The sequence below is a fragment of the Notolabrus celidotus genome, chromosome 7 (assembly GCF_009762535.1).
Source record: "Notolabrus celidotus isolate fNotCel1 chromosome 7, fNotCel1.pri, whole genome shotgun sequence".
NCBI lineage: Eukaryota > Metazoa > Chordata > Actinopteri > Labriformes > Labridae > Notolabrus > Notolabrus celidotus.
The window spans coordinates 8,230,980-8,253,103 of NC_048278.1; the positions used below are offsets into that span (position 1 = coordinate 8,230,980).

At 40.7% G+C, this 22,124-nt stretch overlaps 2 protein-coding genes and 1 non-coding gene across 7 annotated transcripts in view; all 3 read left to right on the forward strand.

Moving 5' to 3' along the window:
- The window catches only part of grk4 (G protein-coupled receptor kinase 4), a 49,784-nt gene extending 46,222 nt beyond the window's left edge, over nucleotides 1–3,562 (forward strand). For all 3 annotated transcript variants that reach the window (XM_034688022.1, XM_034688021.1, XM_034688023.1), the window contains exon 16: nucleotides 352–3,562. Coding sequence is in view for 2 of the 3 variants with exons in the window: in XM_034688021.1 (XP_034543912.1) it covers nucleotides 352–408 (57 nt within the window). In the remaining variant the exon portion in view is untranslated. The remainder of the gene's footprint in view (nucleotides 1–351) is intronic.
- Nucleotides 3,563–4,540: 978 nt separating this feature from the next.
- The window catches only part of htt (huntingtin), a 37,914-nt gene continuing 20,330 nt past the window's right edge, over nucleotides 4,541–22,124 (forward strand). Inside the window, exons 1-28 of one of the 3 annotated variants that reach the window (XM_034687253.1) lie at nucleotides 4,541–4,912; nucleotides 9,222–9,305; nucleotides 9,711–9,831; nucleotides 10,415–10,474; nucleotides 10,654–10,733; nucleotides 10,909–11,047; nucleotides 11,804–11,945; nucleotides 12,120–12,298; nucleotides 12,385–12,589; nucleotides 12,912–12,956; nucleotides 13,241–13,318; nucleotides 13,416–13,807; nucleotides 15,285–15,411; nucleotides 16,060–16,175; nucleotides 16,265–16,376; nucleotides 17,727–17,864; nucleotides 18,373–18,531; nucleotides 18,622–18,719; nucleotides 18,803–18,942; nucleotides 19,084–19,147; nucleotides 19,598–19,698; nucleotides 19,870–20,016; nucleotides 20,601–20,721; nucleotides 20,831–20,976; nucleotides 21,106–21,272; nucleotides 21,380–21,603; nucleotides 21,715–21,841; nucleotides 21,940–22,064. In XM_034687253.1, coding sequence (XP_034543144.1) covers nucleotides 4,815–4,912; nucleotides 9,222–9,305; nucleotides 9,711–9,831; nucleotides 10,415–10,474; nucleotides 10,654–10,733; nucleotides 10,909–11,047; nucleotides 11,804–11,945; nucleotides 12,120–12,298; nucleotides 12,385–12,589; nucleotides 12,912–12,956; nucleotides 13,241–13,318; nucleotides 13,416–13,807; nucleotides 15,285–15,411; nucleotides 16,060–16,175; nucleotides 16,265–16,376; nucleotides 17,727–17,864; nucleotides 18,373–18,531; nucleotides 18,622–18,719; nucleotides 18,803–18,942; nucleotides 19,084–19,147; nucleotides 19,598–19,698; nucleotides 19,870–20,016; nucleotides 20,601–20,721; nucleotides 20,831–20,976; nucleotides 21,106–21,272; nucleotides 21,380–21,603; nucleotides 21,715–21,841; nucleotides 21,940–22,064 — 3,735 coding nt within the window. In that variant the 5' untranslated portion in view covers nucleotides 4,541–4,814. The remainder of the gene's footprint in view (nucleotides 4,913–9,221; nucleotides 9,306–9,710; nucleotides 9,832–10,414; nucleotides 10,475–10,653; nucleotides 10,734–10,908; nucleotides 11,048–11,803; nucleotides 11,946–12,119; nucleotides 12,299–12,384; nucleotides 12,590–12,911; nucleotides 12,957–13,240; nucleotides 13,319–13,415; nucleotides 13,808–15,284; nucleotides 15,412–16,059; nucleotides 16,176–16,264; nucleotides 16,377–17,726; nucleotides 17,865–18,372; nucleotides 18,532–18,621; nucleotides 18,720–18,802; nucleotides 18,943–19,083; nucleotides 19,148–19,597; nucleotides 19,699–19,869; nucleotides 20,017–20,600; nucleotides 20,722–20,830; nucleotides 20,977–21,105; nucleotides 21,273–21,379; nucleotides 21,604–21,714; nucleotides 21,842–21,939; nucleotides 22,065–22,124) is intronic. The other 2 variants (XM_034687251.1, XM_034687252.1) reach the window with 2 other exon arrangements.
- LOC117816711 lies at nucleotides 15,589–15,718 on the forward strand. Its single transcript, XR_004632006.1, has one exon.

The window sequence follows — 22,124 nt, forward strand, 5'->3', positions numbered from 1 at the left end:
TATGGATTACAATTACAATAAAAAGTCAAATAAATTAATCCATCTTTCTGGGAAGTTAAGATTTATGTCGAAAGGCATCTGCTTTGGCTGTGGTAGGCTTAGGCCGTGGAATGGAGAGAAATACTGAAAAGGGGTGGAAAGGGGAAGTGGGGATAGTAATTAAGATTAACACTACACAGTGTGAATATGTTATTTCCAACTATCTCACAGTTGGCTGTGTCGAGTGCTGGTTCTAGCATTAATGACTCATTCAAGGCCAGCTCAGGCTATCGGAAGAAACTGATGTCATCCTGCACACATGAGATGGTGTACTGAAGAAAACTGCTCATAGTCAATTTTGTTTCTCTCCAGGTGTGTTTTAAGAGCAGTTATAGTGACGATGAGATCGAAGAGCCTTCTCGACTTTAAACCACTCCTCCACCTGCCTCCTTCTCCCTCTCGCCGCTGAACTTCACTACAAACTCCAACCGAGCGCGAATCCTAGGAACTCAGTGAATGTTGACACCTGTATTTATGAGCTGTTAAAAGTGTATTATAATTAAAGAAAAAAGTATGAGTTTAAAGATTTTGTACATTTGTACTTGAATTTATGTCTAGATGTATATTTTCACTAAAGGTTGTATTGTACAAAAAGCCATAAAAGTACCACTTGAATGCATACATTACATTTTTATTTCCTTTAATGATTTCTTTTGGATTGAGTATGGATAATGTGTATCTGGGACTTTTTTGAAGAAGCACAGTACCATATTTTTTTAATGTAGCATACAGTCTTTTTTGTTTTTTATCTGTTCTGTATGTTTGTCATTTATTTGGCCTACAAGACATGTTATTTGCAAATGAGATCCGCTCGGTCCAAAACTAGCCCTAAGCCTCCATAGCCCGTATAGCTCAGGTGGATTTGAATGAAGCTCATAGATGTGAGATATTGAGAAGAGAAAATAAATCTGATCTAACATTGCTTTGTTTATGCTGTGCCGCTTATGCCTGCGAATATGTTTTCAGATCACTAACAACCCCCTTTGATTTGGTAGTGATTGTCCTCCTCCTTCTCTGAGGCTAGTTAGTCCCAGTGCACTGGCCTGAAGGGCATGTGTAGTCCACAGTCCTCTGCAAACACAATTCTTGCAAAGTTGGTGTAGATTCATTTCGGACAATCTTTTAGTCAGTGTGTGAAACACTAAGAATCTTTAACATACAAAACTATTAGAGAGGCTATTTCCGTTCATGAAAGACCTGATGATTATCATTCCTGAACCTTTCCTAAAATCTGCCATGAGCTACTGTTAGTGTTTCCTTTGGGAGCTGAGCTGTTAAATCAAAGTCTGTTACATTACTCACTCTGGTCAAACAGTGTTTGGCCATTTATCTTTATTCCTTATCCTTTCTTTCTGCTTCTTCTGACTTTGTTGCTCTTTTTTCTTGACATGTCCAGTTGTTATTAACCCTTTTCCCTGTGAGGTAGTGCCAGTCATATCCCCTTAAGTTATCCTAGTAATCTGCTGCCCATATAGAGTCTACTCTACGACTGATAGACTGGGGATTGAAGGGGAACATAGACAGATGATGACGAAGGCACTAAATCACAGATCTGACCTGCAGCTGACAAGGGCTTCATAACAAATTAAGGTTGCAAAAGACTAACTTCCTCTGATTCAGCAGCTAGTAACCTTGGGGCTGAAGATGCGGCCTGTTTTGGCCTCTGTGCCAGTTGATCATAGTTAGCATGATACCTCTTTGACACATATCACCAGATGCTCACTTAGAATTTGTGGCTTAAGCTGTTTTTGTTGTTGATCAAAATGACGTTTCTTAAATCAATTGAGAGTAAAAGCTGTGGAAAGGAAGACGGGAACCACTTGCAGAACCATTTGATGTGCACTATTATTTCATATTTTTTTAAAAAATCCTCCCAAGTTATCCAGTACTGAACAAATACGCTTTTTGAACATTTCCCCCCATGTTCTATATATGATGTATAATGTTCACTTTTTTGTGTTTCTTTTCATTGGCATTGTGGAGGCCAGTTTGCTTCTGAGTTTGATTTTGAGGCAGTTGCTGTTTACTCTAAACCACCTGTTCTAATGCTGTGAATACCCAGTCATTTTAGGTGTGTGTGCATGTGTGCGTGCGTGCTTGCATTGGACAGTATGCAAATACAGCTTTTATTCAGTGTAGTGCTTTGAAGTACAACAATACAATACAGTAGCTCGAAATCATGACAGGACTTGAATGTCACAGTGATGAACTTAAAACTACTATAGACTGCTCACATTTCAGATGGTACGCATAAAATTCCCCACGTTGAGGACTAATTTGGAGTGTTGGTTCTTTTTTAGAAAATGTTGTCCCCAGTTGCACATTCCATTGTCAAAATCAGGAATCAAATGCGTGCATTAAGCTGTGTCTAGCTTGTCATAACGAACTTCTTAGTCCTTTTTTTTTGCTGCTCTCAGGCACATTTTGACAAAGTGGTTTCTGTTGCCTATGTAGATTTTTGCTCTTTTGCCTCAAAAATCTTGTAAATGATGTATTTCTAACATGTATCTAAACTCTGACATACAGTCAGTCACTCTCACAAGGAAGCTAAACTGTGTTTGCCAACCATGCCTCTGTCACTGTTTAAACTTTACTCTCATGCCATCCACATCGCAGTAAAAAAAAAAAATCTTTTTAGTTTCATTGCACTATTGTGAGTTTTGACAATGACTATAGGAAGTGTCTTTAACTTTTTGACGATACCAAAAGCTACTTTCAGTAAATTCTACTTTTATTTTTAAGTGAAAATATAAACTGAAGAAAGACTGACAGCCTTTATTGTACTTTATGTGCCAATTATAAAGTTAAGTTCTGACATCCTGCCTTTTTCCACCTCTTCATCATTCCGTCCATCCTGAGAGAAATTCCTACACATAAAGGAACTTTAAACAGCTCAACAGTTTTGAATGTCCGCACTAAGTGCATTGTAATGCCTGTTTTAAAAATTACATATGTTTTATTACTCAAGCATGTATTGGTTTTTAATACTTCAGGCTCCTTGTAAATGTAAAAGATGACCTTCTAGTGCCAACATATCTCACTGGTATCTGAAGACAACTTTATAAATGGCAAGGTGACCAGCTGAGTTAGCCCTGTTTGAATACATGACAAGCATTCCTTCTCTCCTGCTTTCCTCCAAGGCAGTGATGACGAGTCTCCCCGATAAAACTAGGATGGTGCTCACAAGCAATGTTAAGAGATTAAAGATCCTCAGTACCCTGATGCCATTTAAGTCGAGTTTTTGGATAACCACCATAATATGCCTGGAGCTCCTCCCTCTTCTGCTCTGTCCTTTTAAGTAAGATAAGCGTTATTTTTAAAGAAGGGAGTTCTGACAGATGCATTGTTTGTATTCAAATGGGGCCTGGGACTTCTTGATTTTTCCTCTTTTTTGTATCTGTACAGTCATGTCGTTCAACCACTGCAGTCATTGTCAATTCTTGTACAAGTTGTATCACTGGTTGTTGTACCATATCTGACATTTGTAATTATGAAATAATACACTGCCATTTGTATAAAAATAGCTGTGTCTTGGCTTATTTGTGTCAACTATTTAATACATTTGCAAATATATGGAAATATGTAGAAAATAGAAACAGGAAAAGGTATTTTGCTAATAAAAAGAATAAGTATAATAAGTATTAAACAAATGTTCCCTGCACCAATGAATGTGATATGACATGGTAGGCTATTTTTCATTGTAGATTTTATTTTTTTAGAATATATTTTTATTAGGTTTTCTGCTGTATATATATCAATCAAAAAGTGCAGGCTACCCAGTTTTATATTTTTACAGACAAACAAGGACACATCGTACAATGACAACCACTAGAGTCCAATCCAATGTTTTGAAATAAGTTGAAAATAAGAAAACTGGAAGGACTCATGAATTAGAAAGAAGATATCATACATGAAAAAATATATATATAAATATAAATAAGAATAAAATAAAATACAATTATTTATAACAAACAAAATCTTGAAATTAATTTTTACAACTTGACCTATGAAACATATATTACATTAGTCTCATAGGTGGAATTTAATTCAAACAGTAACTTGTAGTTCCCCATCAATAAACCATCATATATCATTATTTCAAAACATATTTGTATTCTATTGGGTTGTCTCTAACACATTCAAGCTCCGCCCCTGTCTATCGTTTCATACGGTGTGTTTGAGCTTCATTATAACAGTCCAAATTAAGGTGTGAGTCATTATATTTCCTTGCATATTTTTCTTTCGTTGATTTAAATGAAAGCGATCCCTCAACCTTTAAACTTTTAGCTCTCTGCTTCATATTTCTTCATGCATGGATAAATGCAACAGCTACAGCATCGGCCAAATAATATATGCCCAAGCAATCTGGTTATTAGCGGTCCCGTGACACAATAACAACAAAGAAAAAACATCGTCGTGCCTCATTGGTTCTTTCTCACGTCACTCAAGATAAAACTCAACTCTGATTGGCTGTCGGCTTTGCTTCCCCGCCCTCTTTGTCAAGCTCACCCAAATACCACTTCCTGGTTGGATTTGCCCGTGGAACGCAACCCTGCAACCAATATGGCTCATTATAAACCAACATCTTAACCATTTAGGACAATAACTTGGAAAGTATAAGAGCGATATTGCACAAACAGAAGGCGGGGAGGCGGGGTAGTTGTCACGAGCAGTGTTCGCACTCTCGTCGCACTACGCACCGCTTGTTCCCACTGCACTAGCTAGTTAGCTCACATAGTAAATATTAGCTAGCTTGCTTACTGTTGATTGATAAAATGGCCACCATGGAGAAACTGATGAAGGCCTTTGAGTCTCTGAAGTCATTCCAGCAGCAACAGGGGCCACCAACCGCAGAGGAGCTAGTCCAGAGGCAGTAAGTGTTTGATTGTTTAATAATCGTCCCTTGGTTAGCACGCTGGCTACCTTAGTGCCTCCCGGGCTTCAAAGCTTCAGTAGCTGAAGCTTCAAGCTAGATACGCTAACCTGAAAGCTAGCAATATATAAAGGTCTCAGATTTCCAACATTTTACATCCAAAGCTTCTTTTCAAGAATTTTTAGCAGTCCAGGTGCCTTACGGATCAAGCTTTGGATTACCATGACCTGGATGACTGACAACCTCCACAGACAACATTTTACAGAAACTTAAAAGCTCATTTAAATGTAATTGCATCCAAACATTGCACCACTGTTTAGTGAAGCGTTAGTGAACTATATTGACATGATTTTAAGTTTAAGCTTGATAAAATCCCGATGTAAGAAAGTGTTCATATATGTAGAGGGAAAGATAAAATCAGATATTACTTTATTGATCCCGGGGGGGATTCAGTTCAGTTGTTGCATGGTGTGATTTATGGTTTGGTAATGACAGATTACAAGCACAAACATAAATTATTGTTATTGGTATTTTAGAAAGAGAAAGAAACGTACTTTATTCATCCCCATGGGGGAAATTCAATTTGTCCACTCGTGTTATTTTTGCTCATGCTATACACAGTTTTTGGTATAGACATACAATGCGCACATATGCAGTGGACATGCATGTCAGAGTGAAGATGCTGACATCAACCAGTTGGGGACTCGATGGTTTGCACAAGAAGAACTCGGTAGTGCCTAGGAAAACTTCGTCCATACTGGGACTCGAACAGGCGACTCTTCGGTTACCAAGCGGAGTCCCTATCGACTGAACTACTGCACTTATATGTGGTAAAGGGATACAAAGTAGTGCGTACATCTGAAGTGGATAGAAAACAGCTCCAGTTCTGACAGGTTGGATGGAGAGAGTCTGTGAACAGCGATTTTCAAGTCTTCCCACATATTCTCAGCAGGATTCAGTTCTGGACTTTGACTGGACCATTCTAACACATGAATATGGTTTTCTCTTAACCGTTCCATTGTAGCCCTGGCTCTGTTTAGGTTTGTTGTCCTGGTGGAAGGTGAACCTTGGCACCAGTCTCCAGTCTCTTGCAGCCTAGTTTGACCTACTGGGAAAGACACGGAGAAACGATCTCACTGCTGGCACTTCTTCACTCGCGCTCTTTCCTGCCCACATGGCAGACATTTTGTTATGTGACGTCATCTCCCGCAGATCCATAGAAACACGAAGCATTTCTCGGTTTTGACTCATTTCTCGGGGTTTTTCGATGTATCTCGTACTTTGTGTTTGTGGAGACATCTTAATAAGTGTATAGAGTCCATAAACAAAAAAAAAATATTTTCAACACCGTGATAGAAATAGGTAGCTGCAGGCGGTCATTTATAAGGAAGGCCGTCATATTGTACTAATGTGGTTGTGAGGCAGAGGGCACAACCTGTGTGACTGCGTATTTCACTGGCGGCTGTCGGCTAATGACTGTGCAGGCTAGTGAAAGTACAGGTAAGCCTGGTCGCAGTGCCTCCCGCTTGGAGGTTGGCTAATCCCTGCTAGTTCAGGTGAGTGCCTAACGTAGCGTAGTATCTCTGCCCCACAACCCTTTTGTCCATATCTTGCCAATCAAATCCCCCTTTCTCCATTTCTTACCAATTAAAAATATCCTCCAATCTGGTCAAAATAATTTTGTTTTTGTATGGTACATGATGTTTAAGATTTCTTACAAATAGCAATCTGAAAAGTCTGGCGTGCATATATTTATTCACCCCGCTGAGTCAATACTTTGATGAACCACCTTTCCCTGCAGTTACAGCTGCAAGTCTTTTGGGATAGGTCTGTACCAGCTTTGCGCATGTACAGCCAGCATGTTTTGCCCATTCCTCTTTAGAAAACAGCTCCAGTTCTGACAGGTTGGATGGAGAGAGTCTGTGAACAGCGATTTTCAAGTCTTCCCACATATTCTCAGCAGGATTCAGTTCTGGACTTTGACTGGACCATTCTAACACATGAATATGGTTTTCTCTTAACCGTTCCATTGTAGCCCTGGCTCTGTTTAGGTTTGTTGTCCTGGTGGAAGGTGAACCTTGGCACCAGTCTCAAGTCTCTTGCAGCCTAGTTTGACCTACTGGGAAAGACACGGGCTGTTTCCGAAATCGCCTACTATACTAGCAGTACGTACTGATATGTCCAAAATTCAGTATGTAGTAAGTAGTATGTGAACAAGAGCAAAATCTGCAGTATGCCAAAACTCCCCGTATGTCTACTGATTCGGGAAAATATCTCCGTGTGCATCGGACCAGTCTTCCTCGCGTACTGTTTCCCATAATGCACAGCGCTCGTTCTGCTTTTTCTTTTCCCTCATTTTTTGACGGGAGGAAATCCGTTTTTGGGCGCTGTGAAAGTTATCAAATTACATATAAACCACTTCCTAACTTTTTAAATCATAAATGGATGCTAAATAAGCTTTTTATTTATCGGCTTCGCTGTTGTTTACTTCCGCTTTCCGAAACCGGAAATCCAGCGAAGTCTGGCTCAGCATGCTGCATGACAGATCGGACAGAACAGTCATACTACATACTAAATTCAAATGCAGTATGTAGTAGGCAATACCTACTGCCTACTACATTAGTAAGTAGTATGTAGCAGGCCGTTTCGGAAACAGCCACGGAGAAACGATCTCACTGCTGGCACTTCTTCACTCGCGCTCTTTCCTGCCCACATGGCAGACATTTTGTTATGTGACGTCATCTCCCGCAGATCCATAGAAACACGAAGCATTTCTCGGTTTTGACTCATTTCTCGGGGTTTTTCGATGTATCTCGTACTTTGTGTTTGTGGAGACATCTTAATAAGTGTATAGAGTCCATAAACAAAAAAAAAATATTTTCAACACCGTGATAGAAATAGGTAGCTGCAGGCGGTCATTTATAAGGAAGGCCGTCATATTGTACTAATGTGGTTGTGAGGCAGAGGGCACAACCTGTGTGACTGCGTATTTCACTGGCGGCTGTCGGCTAATGACTGTGCAGGCTAGTGAAAGTACAGGTAAGCCTGGTCGCAGTGCCTCCCGCTTGGAGGTTGGCTAATCCCTGCTAGTTCAGGTGATTGCCTAACGTAGCGTAGTATCTCTGCCCCACAACCCTTTTGTCCATACCTTGCCAATCAAATCCCCCTTTCTCCATTTCTTACCAATTAAAAATATCCTCCAATCTGGTCAAAATAATTTTGTTTTAGTTAACTTATAGTGAGCCCTTTATATCTACAAAGGAGTGGGTCCTCATCATAGACTGAGACAGTAGCTCAGAACATAGAATATGGGAATATCTTATTCTCAGTTTGTATTTTCTGTTATTTAAAGTTTGTTATTTTCTACAAAGTGTAAGTGTTTGTTGTGTTTTTTGTTTTCTTGTTTTTACTGAAAAAATAAACAGTTATACACCGTTTTTAAATCCATAAGTTGCAGTCGGTCAGTTCTTTGAGTTCTTTGAGCATGATCTGTCGCTTGAATATCCAATTGATCTTAATTAGAAAAATGTAAGGCCATAAAATCCTCTTCATATTGTGTCTGTATTTGACCCAGTCTGGTCAGGTTTACAGTATTGCTAGTACAATAGTGAAATTCTGAACAGAAACTTACACTTATTTAAAAAGATTGATAAAGTCAGAGTAATTGCCACCTTGATATCTCACCTGAACTCAAAAGAAAAACGCTATTCAAACCCTGACTTAGTCTTTATACATGACTGAATAAATACCAAAGTAACTTTTCATGTACAGTTGAACGACCAAATTTGTATCAAAAGACAGTGCTTCTTTCTATATAGACACTGTCAAGTATTTTTAACTTGTCAAACAAATACAACAACATGGATACAAAAAGTTAACAGAAGTGGAAAGCAGATTTTCATTGTGAAAAGACAACTCGCTTCTTTAGAGTCTGTGGACTAAGTAGGAATCGAAGTTGCTACCTTGGGGTCCATATCCATCTTCCCTAATACTACAAAAAGTGTAAAATTTGGACCACAAGATGTACATTTGATCAAGAAGCAACTTTGTGACATTTTAAACAGCTTAAATATTTTCCCCCCCTTTTTCTTTTTGCCTTCTTTTTCCTCTGTCCTTCCCCTTTTTTCCTTAAATAATTCATTAAGAACCTGTTCAGGGAAGTGACCTCCAGCAGCCAAGTTCCTGCCTCAGTCTCTGTACCCAGTTTTTATGCCAGTTTTTCTCCCTCTCTGCATTTGTGTGTCCCTGCCTTCACATCCTTCTGCTTTCCCTGTGTTTCTAATCCTGCTCATCTCTCCTTTTATTACAGGAAAAAAGAGCAGGCCACCACGAAGAAGGACAGAGTCACCCACTGCTTGACAATATGTGAAAACATTGTGGCTCAGTCTCTGAGGTAGGTCTGCTGACTAATTTGAAAAACAAAAACAAAGCAGTATATACTGTATATATTTCAGCAACTTTTTACCGTGGTAGTAGCAACAATAACAAAGTCTCAACCCGATTTACTAACATGTAAGACCACCCAACTACTCTAGGACTCTACTGTGTGTAAAGGGGAGATAACATGATTAAGGGAGGAACAAGCTTTGGGTAAATCAGTTTAATATGTGTTCAAAGAATCATGTAAGCAGAAGAAAAAAGAGGAAATGATGACTGATACTGATTGACAGCATTTGTTTCAGCCCTACACGATTATATCAGAGCTGTTCTTTACTTTTATTATATTAGTGTAATTGCATACATGCATAATGATATTTTCCTCCATTGTCTCCTCCTTCTTCCATCGCCCTGGGAGCAGAACGTCTCCTGAGTTCCAGAAACTGCTGGGCATTGCCATGGAAATGTTCCTGCTCTGCAGTGACGATGGTGAATCAGATGTCCGGATGGTGGCCGACGAGTGCCTGAACAAAATCATCAAAGTGAGCAAGACCTTGTATTCTCTACTTCACTATCCTCAATATTTCACTCTCATTCACCTTGGAAAAATGCAACAACTTTTTTGTTATCATTTTTCCACTCCAAAACATCCCCCTATCATAAAAGTCCAAGCACAGCACCTTGGGGGACAGAGCCTTTGCCATCACTGCCCCAACTCTCTGTAACTCTCTCCCTCCACACGTCCTCAACTCTGACTTACTTAAATCATTTAAAAACACCACAAGACCTTCCTATTCAAAAAAGCATACAAAACAAAATATCTACTCCCGCCCCACCTCTGTCTTTGTTCTGTTCTGTTCTATTTTATTTTTATGTGAAGTGTCCTTTAGTACCATGAAAAGCACTATACAAATCCTATCAATTATTCTTATTCTTATTCTGACAACAAGAAGGAATACATTTTTTTTGTGACAAGTAGTGTGACCACAATCATAGAAAATAATCATAAAGCTCTTTGTAAAATCAGTAAAGTCTAAATAAAAGAAAGAAGTCTGTTAATGTGAATTACTTTAAAATCATGTGAAGCAGACATGTTTTACTAGTAATTCTGATATTTGTCTTCAGGCACTGATGGACTCCAACTTGCCTCGACTGCAGCTGGAGCTGTACAAAGAAATCAAAAAGGTAATGACAGATATGTCTGTGTTGCAGGTTGTGTTTGGATTTTTTCAAGACGATCATTCTCACAGACTTAGTCCCAAAATCAATATTTGTCTTCTGCAAAGGCTCAAAAGTTGAATAAGAAAATGCTGATGTTTGTGATTGTTGTAATGTTCATGATGTTTTTATATATATCTTTTTAGAATGGTGCCTCTCGTAGTCTAAGGGCAGCTCTGTGGAGGTTTGCTGAGCTTGCCCACCTCATCAGACCACAGAAATGCAGGTACATACATTGATGCCTGGCATTGTTTTTTTTTTAAATCTCTGTATGCCAAACTGAGAAAGTCCTTCCCTGAGAGATTGCATTACATCACTCTGAAACAGGCATGGTGACCGTTTCACTAAAAAATGTCTTACTACTGTGATCTGTTTTCCTCCCTCTCTCTTTTGTGGTCTAGACCCTACCTGGTCAACCTGATGCCATGCCTCACCAGAATCACCAAGAGGCAGGAGGAGACGGTGCAGGAGACACTGGCTGCGGCAATGCCAAAAATCATGGCAGCCCTTGGACACTTTGCAAATGATGGAGAAGTTAAGGTACACACACAAAGCTAACGTAGTATGGAAATGGGAATGCAAGCTTTTGCCTCATGAGTTTTTCTTTTCTTTCTCCTCTTCTCCAGTTATTCAGATAAAACGGTCTTTATTAGTTCACCTCATGAAGAAAGTTAGAACATTCCAAAATGCATATTTCTTATCAATCAATTTTTATTTGTATAGCGCCAAATCACAACAAACATCATCTCAAGATGCTAGACCGTACTCTATGTTAAATTATTTACAAAGACCCAACATCAAGACAGGATAAGATCCAGTCCCATCTTACAGACAGGACTCAGTCTGATCTCATCTTACCACCATGAGCACAGCACTTTGTAGCATTTAGCAAGTTACAGCAGCAAGGGCAAACTTCCTTTAACAGGCAGAAACCTCCAGCAGGACCAGACTCATGTTAGACACACATCTGCTGAGACCGAGTTGGGGTTGAAAAGAGGGATAGAGGAGAATAAAGGAGAGAGATGATAGGGATGAGACGGATAGCAGTAGTAGTTAGCTTTGTTCCACAATTGATTCAAGAGCTAGATAAAGTCTAGCTCTTTCTCAAAACTTACAAACATGTTATTTTAGGGAACATCATTATCAGAATATTTACATTAACATTTCTGTAGCATGATTTATGTAATAAAATATTCTACTCAAAATCCCCAGATAAACCACACTTCTCTGGGGACATTTGCTCACTATGATTCACAGAGACTCCCTTTCATCACAGCTCATTCATTTGTGTTCCAGGTGCTGTTGAAGTCATTCGTGGCCAACCTGAAGTCCAGCTCCCCCACCATCAGACGGACTGCAGCCAGCTCAGCTGTCAGTGTGTGCCAACACTCCAGGCGCAGTACCTACTTCTACACCTGGCTCCTTAACGTGCTACTGGGTAGGACACATACAGGCTGGCACTGAGAAACACCCTCTGGACAGGCTCCTCCTCACATTATCCCTAACTGTTGAGCTTAATCCAGCTAAAGTTTGCAGATTAATATCAAACTTTTGTTTAGCTGGACCATCTAGGACAAGGACACTTATACACCAACCTTCTCTTCAATTCCAGGCCTCCTTGTTCCAGTGGATGAGGAGCACCCAAGTCACTTAATTCTGGGGGTGCTGTTGACCCTTCGCTATCTGATGCCTCTGCTGCAGCAACAAGTTAACACAACCAGCCTCAAAGGAAGCTTCGGAGTCATGAGGAAGGAGGCTGACGTACAGCCAACACCTGAACAACTTCTTCAGGTAGAAAGAGAGTGCAGTTGTGTTGATGTCTGGTTTTGTATGTTAATTAGAGTTCTGCCTAATTTGTTTTCCTCATGTGTCTGAAGGTGTATGAGCTGACCCTTCACTACACACAGCACTGGGATCACAATGTGGTCACAGCGGCTCTGGAGCTCTTGCAGCAGATGTTCAAGACTCCTCCGCCAGAGCTGCTGCATATGCTCATCACCCCCGGCAGCATTTCACATGCAACTGCCTTTCGCCAGGATGCTGAGAGCCGGGCACGCTCTGGCAGCATCCTTGAGTTCATTGGTAAAAAACCTTAATCAGTCAGGATCGATTTTCTTCACATTTGTTGTCCTCTTACAGTGTTATGTGGGCTCTACAGGGTTAGACTTAGTTCCGACTCATAGAGCTGCTGTGGCTACCTTTAATTCATTAACCCTGCTGACTGACTTAACTGAACTTAGTGCTACTTCTGCTTCTGTGTGGTGGTGGCCCTTTTCTTTGCTTGCTTTAGTCTTTCTCCGTTGTCCGTACATAACTTTGCTGTTTTCCACAAGTTGTGCTGAGCTTTCGCTGCCTTTCACTTCCTCACCTCCTCTTTCTACTTCCTGTTTCCTGCCACTTGCAGCGGGAGGGTCCTCCTGCAGTCCGCTCCTACTCAGGAAACAGAGAGGTGACTTACCTATTTATCTCCCCTGGTCACTGCAGACCATTAACTGATGTTTCTGGCAAATGTACCTCTGGCTGAGTCACTGATGGTGGTTCATTGTTGTGTGTGTATATATTATATTAAATTGCTAAGGATGTGGAAAATGGACTCTAATGAAGGCTCTTTTGTTTTTGTTGACGCATTCAGTTAAAGGTAAATTTGTCCTACATAGGTTTTAGTCTCGTTCCATCTCAGAATTAAGCATGAGCACTAATGTTATGTTCATATTAAACCTGTTTCTTTTGCAGGTAAAATTCTCTCTGGGGAGGAGGACGGGCTGGAAGATGACACAGAGAGACCTGAGGTCACTACTGGTGCCTTTACAGGTAGATAAATCTCTCCTAAGAGGCAAAACACCACTGAGTCTACTCTGACAGTCGAATCTGCCATACTAAAAACCTGCTCTGTGTGTATTCCTCTTAGCATCAGTCGTCGGTGCAGATGGCTCCTCTGCAGCGCAGGTGGACATCATCACTGAGCAGCCGCGCTCCCAGCATACCTTGCAGCCTGGAGACTCGGTGGACCTCAGTGCATCCTCAGAGCAAGGAGGCGGGACATCTGCATCAGACACTCCTGAGTCGCCCAACTACAACGAGGAGGAAATGCTGAGTCGGAGCTCCAGTGGCGGGGCCAACATCACTCCAGAGACGGCTGACTACACTACTCCAGAGAATGCTACCCCTGAGGGTGGGCCCTTGGGAGCTGGTGGTGCTTTGCTGGGCACTAGCGACCGCTCTCTTCCGCCCAGTGACTCCTCCCAGACCACCACAGAGGGACCGGATTCGGCTGTCACCCCTTCGGACGTAGCGGAACTGGTCAGTGTGACTGTGTGGGCGTGCGCATTAGATCAAATATGGCTGGAGAATATAGTTTGTACATACACTGATTTACTTAGGTGTACATATTTGTGTATATGTATGTTCAGAGTGTGTGTCAATTTGAGGACTACGCTTTCCCCTTGAAATCAAAAAGGAACTAACCATGAAAAACTGTAGTTCACTATGGATTATCTTTAATTATAATGATTATAATTTAGCTTAGAATAAAAGGAGCATATGTATATCATATGTTAAAGCCCAAAGAATAGTTTATCTGTTATCTTTTGATGCATTCAAAGTAATTCAGTGGAGTACAACATGTATGGTCTTTTTGTTTTGGCTGCCTAAGTTAACCTGCTCCCGCTCAGAGGCTTTTCAGTGTGAGATTATCTATTCTAACATCTCTACCTCTATGGTCTTGCCTCCTCTGCTTTGTCCCTCTCCCCACCTCGTTGTAGTCGCGCACTCCATTGCCGCAGGTGATTGAGCAGACCCCTCCCTCACCGACCTCCACTGAGGGTCCTGACGCCACAGACAGCGACTCCTCTGTCTACACGGCTTCCTCTACCTCGTCGTCTTTCTCTTTATCCTCCTCGTTCTCTTTCTATGCCACCTCCTCCTCTAGCACTAGTGACAAGGTCAGACAGTTGGACATTTGAACTGAGTGGGAAGGGCTTGCTTGAATTCAACTTTCTTCATCCGTTCTTCTTTCTTCTGTTGGTGATACCCCATAAACAGAGTTTCCCCTGCTGATTGCTACTTTCCCTCTCTTGTTGTCATTTGCAGTACATCATGCCCCTTCCTCTTTTCCTTGTTTCCTCTGTGATTCCAACCCACATTTAGTTTCTTTTGAAGGACTTTGGCTTGAAGTGAAGAGTTCAAAGAAGAAGCATGATGACCACCCGTTCCTTTGATTGTTTTTCTTCAGATTTGGTTTCCTTTGAAATTCGTCTGTCACAGACTTTGGAAAAGGCAGAGGAGGCCAAACCTGACCAAACACTTGAATATTTCTTTAAGAAAACATCTGGCTCAGAAAAAAAGTTCTCTGCAAAACATCTTGTTTGTACCTCCATAGAAGTTCACTAAATCAAAGAAGAATGTATTTATTTATTAAAGGAACTTTTTTTTAAATGGACAGGTTTGGATCAAACGCTTGCTCTTCCTCTGGTGGATTGTGTCAACCACCAGCGTATTGTTATCAAGCCTGTGCTTTTGCTGTTTGAAGTTGATTTGCTGTAACTTGAATTGAGCCGAGCATGAGTTAGACATTTAGAAGGGGACGTTTGTTCGACTTGCGTTTTTTGTTCAGTATGCCCTGTGTTTCCTCAGTGCAGCAAATCAAACTTTGAGTGATGAGACAGCCCAAGAATCCTTTGCATGCTTTTGCATTTCAGATTTGTTGTTTTTGCTGTTTCTGTAGATAAAGTTTAGCTGCCTTCTGAAGAAGTTTGGTCTGTATGTCTGTGTATTTAAGGTGCTGGACGGCAGTGAGAGCCAATACTCCGGGATGCAGATTGGAACACTACAGGATGAAGAAGATGAAGGAGTAGCACAACCCGCCCAAGAAGAAGCCTCAGAACCATTCCTGCAGTCAGCACTGGGTGTGTGTTTGCAGTGAAGTTAGTTTTATTTTAGGGATGGGACATGTTTTTTCGAATTCCCAAATGTTCGTTCACTTATTTTTCATCGTTTTCACCGGTGCCTGGTTGTAATACGGTATTTCCACCAGACGGTGGCTAAAAGCCACTTGATTATTTTGTGTGATGTATTTATTTTGTGTGGCAGTCTTTAAGGTTCCAGCACTGAGCAGTGTGTTGCAACTCATGTGACTCCACACAGATTGAGACTGGTTCCTGCCGACAGGGACTGCAAAGGCATCGGTTATCCTGTGCGATGGCTCCATACATCTTTTTACGCAAACACAGCAATGCACTAGCTAGATGGTATCTCATCTGATGGCAAGAAAGTTATAAAGCATCTTAAAGCTGTTTGCTTGACGCATTAAGGAACAGAAGAAGAAGAATGCTAACTGCATTAGCAAAAGAAAACATTAATTTAAGTTGCTGGAATTATTTGTGTAGTGGTGTGAGATTCAGGAACGGAGGACATTGCAGAGACTGAGCATGCCTCAATCACAAATAATCGCCCAATAGATGCCAGTGAATACAGAATAGTATTTTGGCTTGAAATGCCCATCCCTATTTTATTTATTGATTATGCTTATAGTCTCCATGGGTCTTTGTTAACAGCTCTCAGCAAGCCTCATCTCTTCGAAGGCAGAGGCCACAACAGGCAGGGTTCAGACACCAGCGTGGACCGCTTTGAACCAAAGGATGAACCTGCTGAACCCGAACCTGACAACAAGGTTAGGACAAAAACATCAATGCCACCTTAAAGTTAAGGTAGCTAAAGCTTTCTGTCTCTCCATGTCTAACTCAACTGTCTGTTTCGTAGCCTTCACGGATAAAGGGTCCGATTGGACATTATACAGACCAGGGGGTGGAGCCACTGGTGCACTGTGTGCGGCTTCTTGCTGCTTCTTTTCTGCTGACAGGACAGAAGCATGGTAAGTAGTCCCCTTTCTCCCCAAAGCAACTTCAAACTGGAACTTTGAACTGGGCATGATTAACTCTTTTTCAGGATTTTTTTTTACTGGCATTTCACCCAATATACATGTACACAGTGAGATTAAATTTTGTTTCTCCACCACCACGATGCTAGATAAGAGAGGGAGAAACACAAGGTTGCATACAGCACAGTTATAAATAAATGGCCACCAATCTTAAAGAAAATACATTTTAATTTTAGCTGGGAGCTCCATTTAAACATTTTACTTTTTAAAATAGTGTATTGATTTTTCTTATAAATCACACCATTACTATAGCAACATGACCATGTCCTACTTGTCCTGCTAAAATGACCGCAGCGGTCAAGCCCACAAATTACATTAGACAATAGTATAAATTCATCACTCACAGAAGTATTCATAAACCTCAAACTGCTTCTTTACTCTAAACTTGGCGATTCAGTTTAGGGATTTTATTTTATTTTTTTAAAACCTTAAAATACTCCATATATTTCATATATTCATTTTTTCTACTATTAGATGCAAGGTGCGTCTGGCATCAGCTTTTAGTATCCAGCATTAAGGCTGTAAGTATACACTCAACCAACGATTCGATTGGAATTCCGATTTTTGGTCCACGATACGATTCATTCACGATTCTCTAATGATTTTCAAGAAAACTGGATTGAACTCAAAATTTAAATAACTATTATTTTATTTCAATTCTCAGATATGGACAGTTGCGATATATATTTTTTTGTCTTATATTTCTGAACAAAGTAATCCTTTTTCATTTTAAGGTGTTGTAACTCAAATAAAACCACTGCACACTTTTTTTCAGCACCTTGCAAAAAAAACAAAAAAAGGCCGTACAAAAATACCTTGTTGGAAAATTTCAGATCAATTATAAAGAAATGGAAAGAGAACGATTCCCAAATGAAAGTATTAAATATAGTTTTTCTTCAGGAGTATCAGAGAAAGCCAAAATGCTGCCGTACCTCAGACTTGAAACACAATGGTGCTTCCTGAACTGGTCGGTCTTCACCTGCTGCCGCCATGTCTGTTATGCTCAACTCAGCGAGTGATGAGAGAGCAGCGCAAGAGACTTAAAGATGTTGAACAAGCGGAGAAATGCAGATAGCGCCTTCTACTGTTTAAAAATAATATCGCAGTACAAATTTAGTTGAATTGATTTTAATCCACCCTTATTTGTATCGATTTTTTTACCGTCTTGTGATACATCTTTAAATTCCTATTCCAGCATACATACGAGTTCCTAGCTATCCTTGTTATTTATCTGACATCTTTATTTGTGACTTTGTTGATCATTGCTGTGTCATGTGTGTCCAGGTCTGACCCCTGACAAGGAGGTTCGAGTCAGTGTTAAGGCTCTGGCGGTCAGCTGTGTCGGGGCAGCAGCGGCATTGCATCCAGAATCCTTCTTTAATTCCCTCTACTTGGAGCCGCTGGACGGCACTCCAGTAGCAGGTAACGTGGTGTAAATTTAAAGCAGACTTATTTAGATGACTTGTGATCTGAGAAATAGAAAGTATCAACACAAGGTCTTTATTTTAGGCAAATTTATATGATTGATATTTTCTCAGATTAAAAATTGTTGAGTCAAAGACTTTATGTGAAATTTAACAGAAGAAATCCGTAGTATATTTTGGATTGTCTGCACACCGACACATTGGTTCCACTTGTTTCAGTTTATTTGCCATCTACATGTTACATATCCAACATCCATGACATTAGAATGTTGAAACTGATCATGCTTAATTGCATCCCTTTTTTTTACTGACATCTATGCTTTCCCTCATGTTAAATACCAAATAAATATAGTTTTTTTATGTGTGGAAAAGGCCTGGTGTATTGTTTTGATAAGAACTGCAATTGAGGTATTTATCACATGTAAAAAAATTTCATCAATTAATGAAAGCATTTCATATCCCCAGTACTGTCTTCAACCCTGTTCTCTTCTTCTGTCCCCTTGCAGATCAGCAGTATGTCAGTGACATTCTGGGCCTTATTGACCATGGGGACCCCCAGATAAGAGGGGCCACAGCCATCCTCTCTGCAGCCATCATTCAGGCAGCACTCACCAAAACACGTTTCAATATAGACACTTGGCTGGCCAGTGTACAAAATGCAACCGGTATGTTTGTATCAGTGTTGTGGCATATTGAAAATCTTTAAATTTTTCAATGCTTATTTTTTTCTCATCTGTCTGTCCTGTTGCCACCAGGTAACCCTCTGTCCCTGGTGGACTTTGTGCCGTTGCTCCAGAAAACCTTAAAAGATGAATCCTCTGTGACCTGCAAGATGGCCTGCTCTGCAGTGAGGGTAAGACGGAGCTGCAGGAGTGTGTCAGCATTTTTAGTTTCATGTATTTTTATGAATCTGACCCTTTTGTGTGTGTGTTTCAGCACTGCATTATGACTGTGTGCAACAGTACTTTGAGTGAGCTTGGCCTGCAGTTAATGATAGACCTGCTCGCTCTGAGGGACTCCTCCTATTGGCTTGTCCGCACTGAGCTCCTGGAGACACTTGCTGAGATGGACTTCCGGTAGGTTGCATTTCTTTCTTTGTGTTACTCTAGCTTCATGCTGAGGCTGATACATCAATAACCTTTTTGACTAAACAAAACAAAAATATGAATATATAACCTGTGTTGCCCATTTAACATTTTTTTTCTCTCCTTTTTCAGGTTACTCAATTTTTTGGAGAAGAAAACTGAGACTTTGCACAAAGGGGCTCATCACTACACTGGGGTAATTTTCTTTCTTCCTTTCTTTCTATTGCTGGGGTAATTTTCTTTCTTCCTTTCTTTCTATTGCTGCTGAAATTCTTACACCTGACCATTCTCAAAATCCATCATCTTTTATCCAATAATATGACTACATTAGGTTTGTGTATCTCTGGCTCCCATATCCTATAAATTGGGGTCTAACGGACAGTGTCATCAGCATACGGCTTTGTGTGACGTCCGCAGTAATGTTGGATTGTCACCAGGAGTTGTAGGGAAAAGAGAGTTAAGCCAAAAGGGAATGCTCTCATTTTACTGTTAGATACACATACCGACCCTTAGCCATGGTCATGAGCTTTGGGGAGAGATGGGACATTGTGATTTTAGTTGCAGGCAGCCAAAAAAAAACACTGATGGACATGCTTGGTGTACTTTTTAAGAATTTGGCCTCAGTGTTCTTTTTCCCTCTATCTAGCTGCTACGGTTGCAGGAACGAGTCCTGAATAACGTGGTCATCTATCTATTGGGTGATGATGACCCGAGAGTTCGGCATGTGGCAGCCTCTGCTGTCAACAGGTATAATATGTCCTCTATTCACACTGTCGTATGTTAAACATGCAACTTGAAAAGCACATTTTCATGTAATTTTAGCAAAGTTTATTTAAAATGTTCTATTCAAAATGACTCATAATGTCACCTCTCATTTTCCCTACCTCCCTCTCTTTGTGTCTTTACCATCTTGACCAGGCTTGTTCCCAGGTTGTTCTTTGACTGTGACCAGGGTCAGGTGGACCCAGTGGTGGCTATTGCCCGGGACCAAAGTTCAGTTTACCTGCAGCTGCTAATGCATGAGACCCAACCCCCCTCCCAGTTGACAGTTAGCACAATCACAAGGTGCGGTACACTTTGTTACCTTTACACAAGTTCTGATTTATCTTTTTCCTTTATGGCTGTCAATCTCATAGCTTATTTTGGAATTGGGGTTGTAATTGAGTAAATGTCCTCAAAACAAACAGCAAAAAAAAAGAATGTCAGACCACAAGACAGTTTTTCCACTTTGCCTCAGTCTTGAAGTCATATTTAATGTTCACTTGTACTTGGCAAGAGTTGGAAAAACTGGACATGGATTGAAATCTGTTCAAAAAGGTACTTTGGCTGAAATGGTCTGTCCTTTTTTTTTCTTGAGGACTGTATTTTTAAATATAAGTTTGGTTAAACCGTTTAATAACTTCCAAAAAAACTACAGGGTGGTAAAATCATGATTGTGAATTGGCAAAATAAAGTTGTGAATTAATTTTTTTGCCATATCGCCCGTCCCTCATCATAAGGTTTAAATGATTAGAAACCATTAAAATCCGTTTTTATCAACATTTTACACTTTTTTGTAATTGGGGTTGTGCAAAACTCAATCAAAATATGAAGCAAAGTCAAAACCCAATATTTGATGTACTCTGTTTTTCTCTTTCTGTGACCTCCAGGACATACAGAGGCTTCAACTTGTCCAACGCTGTGACCGATGTCACATTAGAGAACAACTTGTCCAGAGTGGTTACTGCTGTCTCCCATGCTTTTACCTCCTCTACCTCAAGAGCCCTTACTGTGAGCTTTTCAACATGATAATTGACTTTTTACCCCACACATTTTAGCAATCTGTGTTTTTGTATTTTCTTCAGTCTGTGTCTAAAGTCACTCATCTGTTCCTCTGCAGTTTGGCTGCTGTGAGGCATTGTGCCTCATGACTTTACATTTTCCAGTCTGCACTTGGAGCACGGGTTGGCACTGTGGCTATGTGAGCTCTAGTAGCAACTTTTCTTCTCGCTCTAGTCTCAACCGAAGCAGAGGAAGAGCTCTCAGGTGTGTTACCTCTCTCCAGTGTATCTTTTATACTTGAAGTGTTCTTATGTGGTTATATAATACTCATTTTAATTAATACATCTCTCTAAAACTAAATCGTCTTCTGTAATTTCCCTTTGTGCTCCGCAGTGCTGCAGCCCCTTCAACCACCTCCTCATCGACTGCAGACACTGAGCGGAAAACTCTGACTGTGGGAATGGCCAACATGGTCCTCTCCTTATTGTCCTCTGCCTGGTTTCCACTGGATCTCTCTGCACACCAAGATGCACTTGTGCTTTCTGGGAATCTGCTTTCTGGTGGGTCTGAATGCGTGAACTTTTATATTATTTGTTTGTTTTTTTCGCCATTTGTTACAAAAAGCTAACAATCTATAATGCATTAACTATTTTTTTCCTGTTTCCAGCCGTAGCTCCAAAATGCATGCGGAACCCCTGGGCTGGGGAGGATGAAGGCGGTAGTGGTAGCACTAACACCAGTGCTGGCCCAAATAAGTTGGATGAACCTTGGGCAGGGCTGTCGGAACGCTCTTTGGTAGCCATGGTGGAACAGCTCTTCTCCCACTTATTGAAGGTCCTCAACATCTGTGCTCATGTGCTGGATGACACACCACCTGGACCAGCTGTTAAAGTAACTATCCATAGTTGTATCCATTTTTTAACTATATTATAATGTACACTTATCTGCTTATAATTGCAAGTTGGCAGTGTGTTAAGTTAACTTTCTGTACACCTCTTTAAGACCACCCTACCTTCCCTGAGCAACACCCCATCTCTTAGCCCTATTCGGAGAAAGGGCAAGGAGAAGGAGACTGCTGAGCCAAGTGTTGCCCCAATGAGCCCAAAGAAAAGCAATGAGGTCAACACAGGTACATGCACACACGAACAGGCACTAGTGCGGGTAAAGATAAAAACTAAGGTGTTTCAAAATGTTCACAAAATAATGTTTTGTGATTTTTGTGAGCAGGACGGCCAGCAGACATTACTGGATCAACAGCTGTGAACAAATCCACCACCCTTGGCAACTTCTACCACCTGCCCCCTTACCTCAAGCTGTATGATGTCCTGAAAGCTACTCATGCCAACTTCAAGGTCAGAAAATGCATCAATTTTAATTCCAACTACTTCTTTATAAGAGATAAGCGTCTCCTT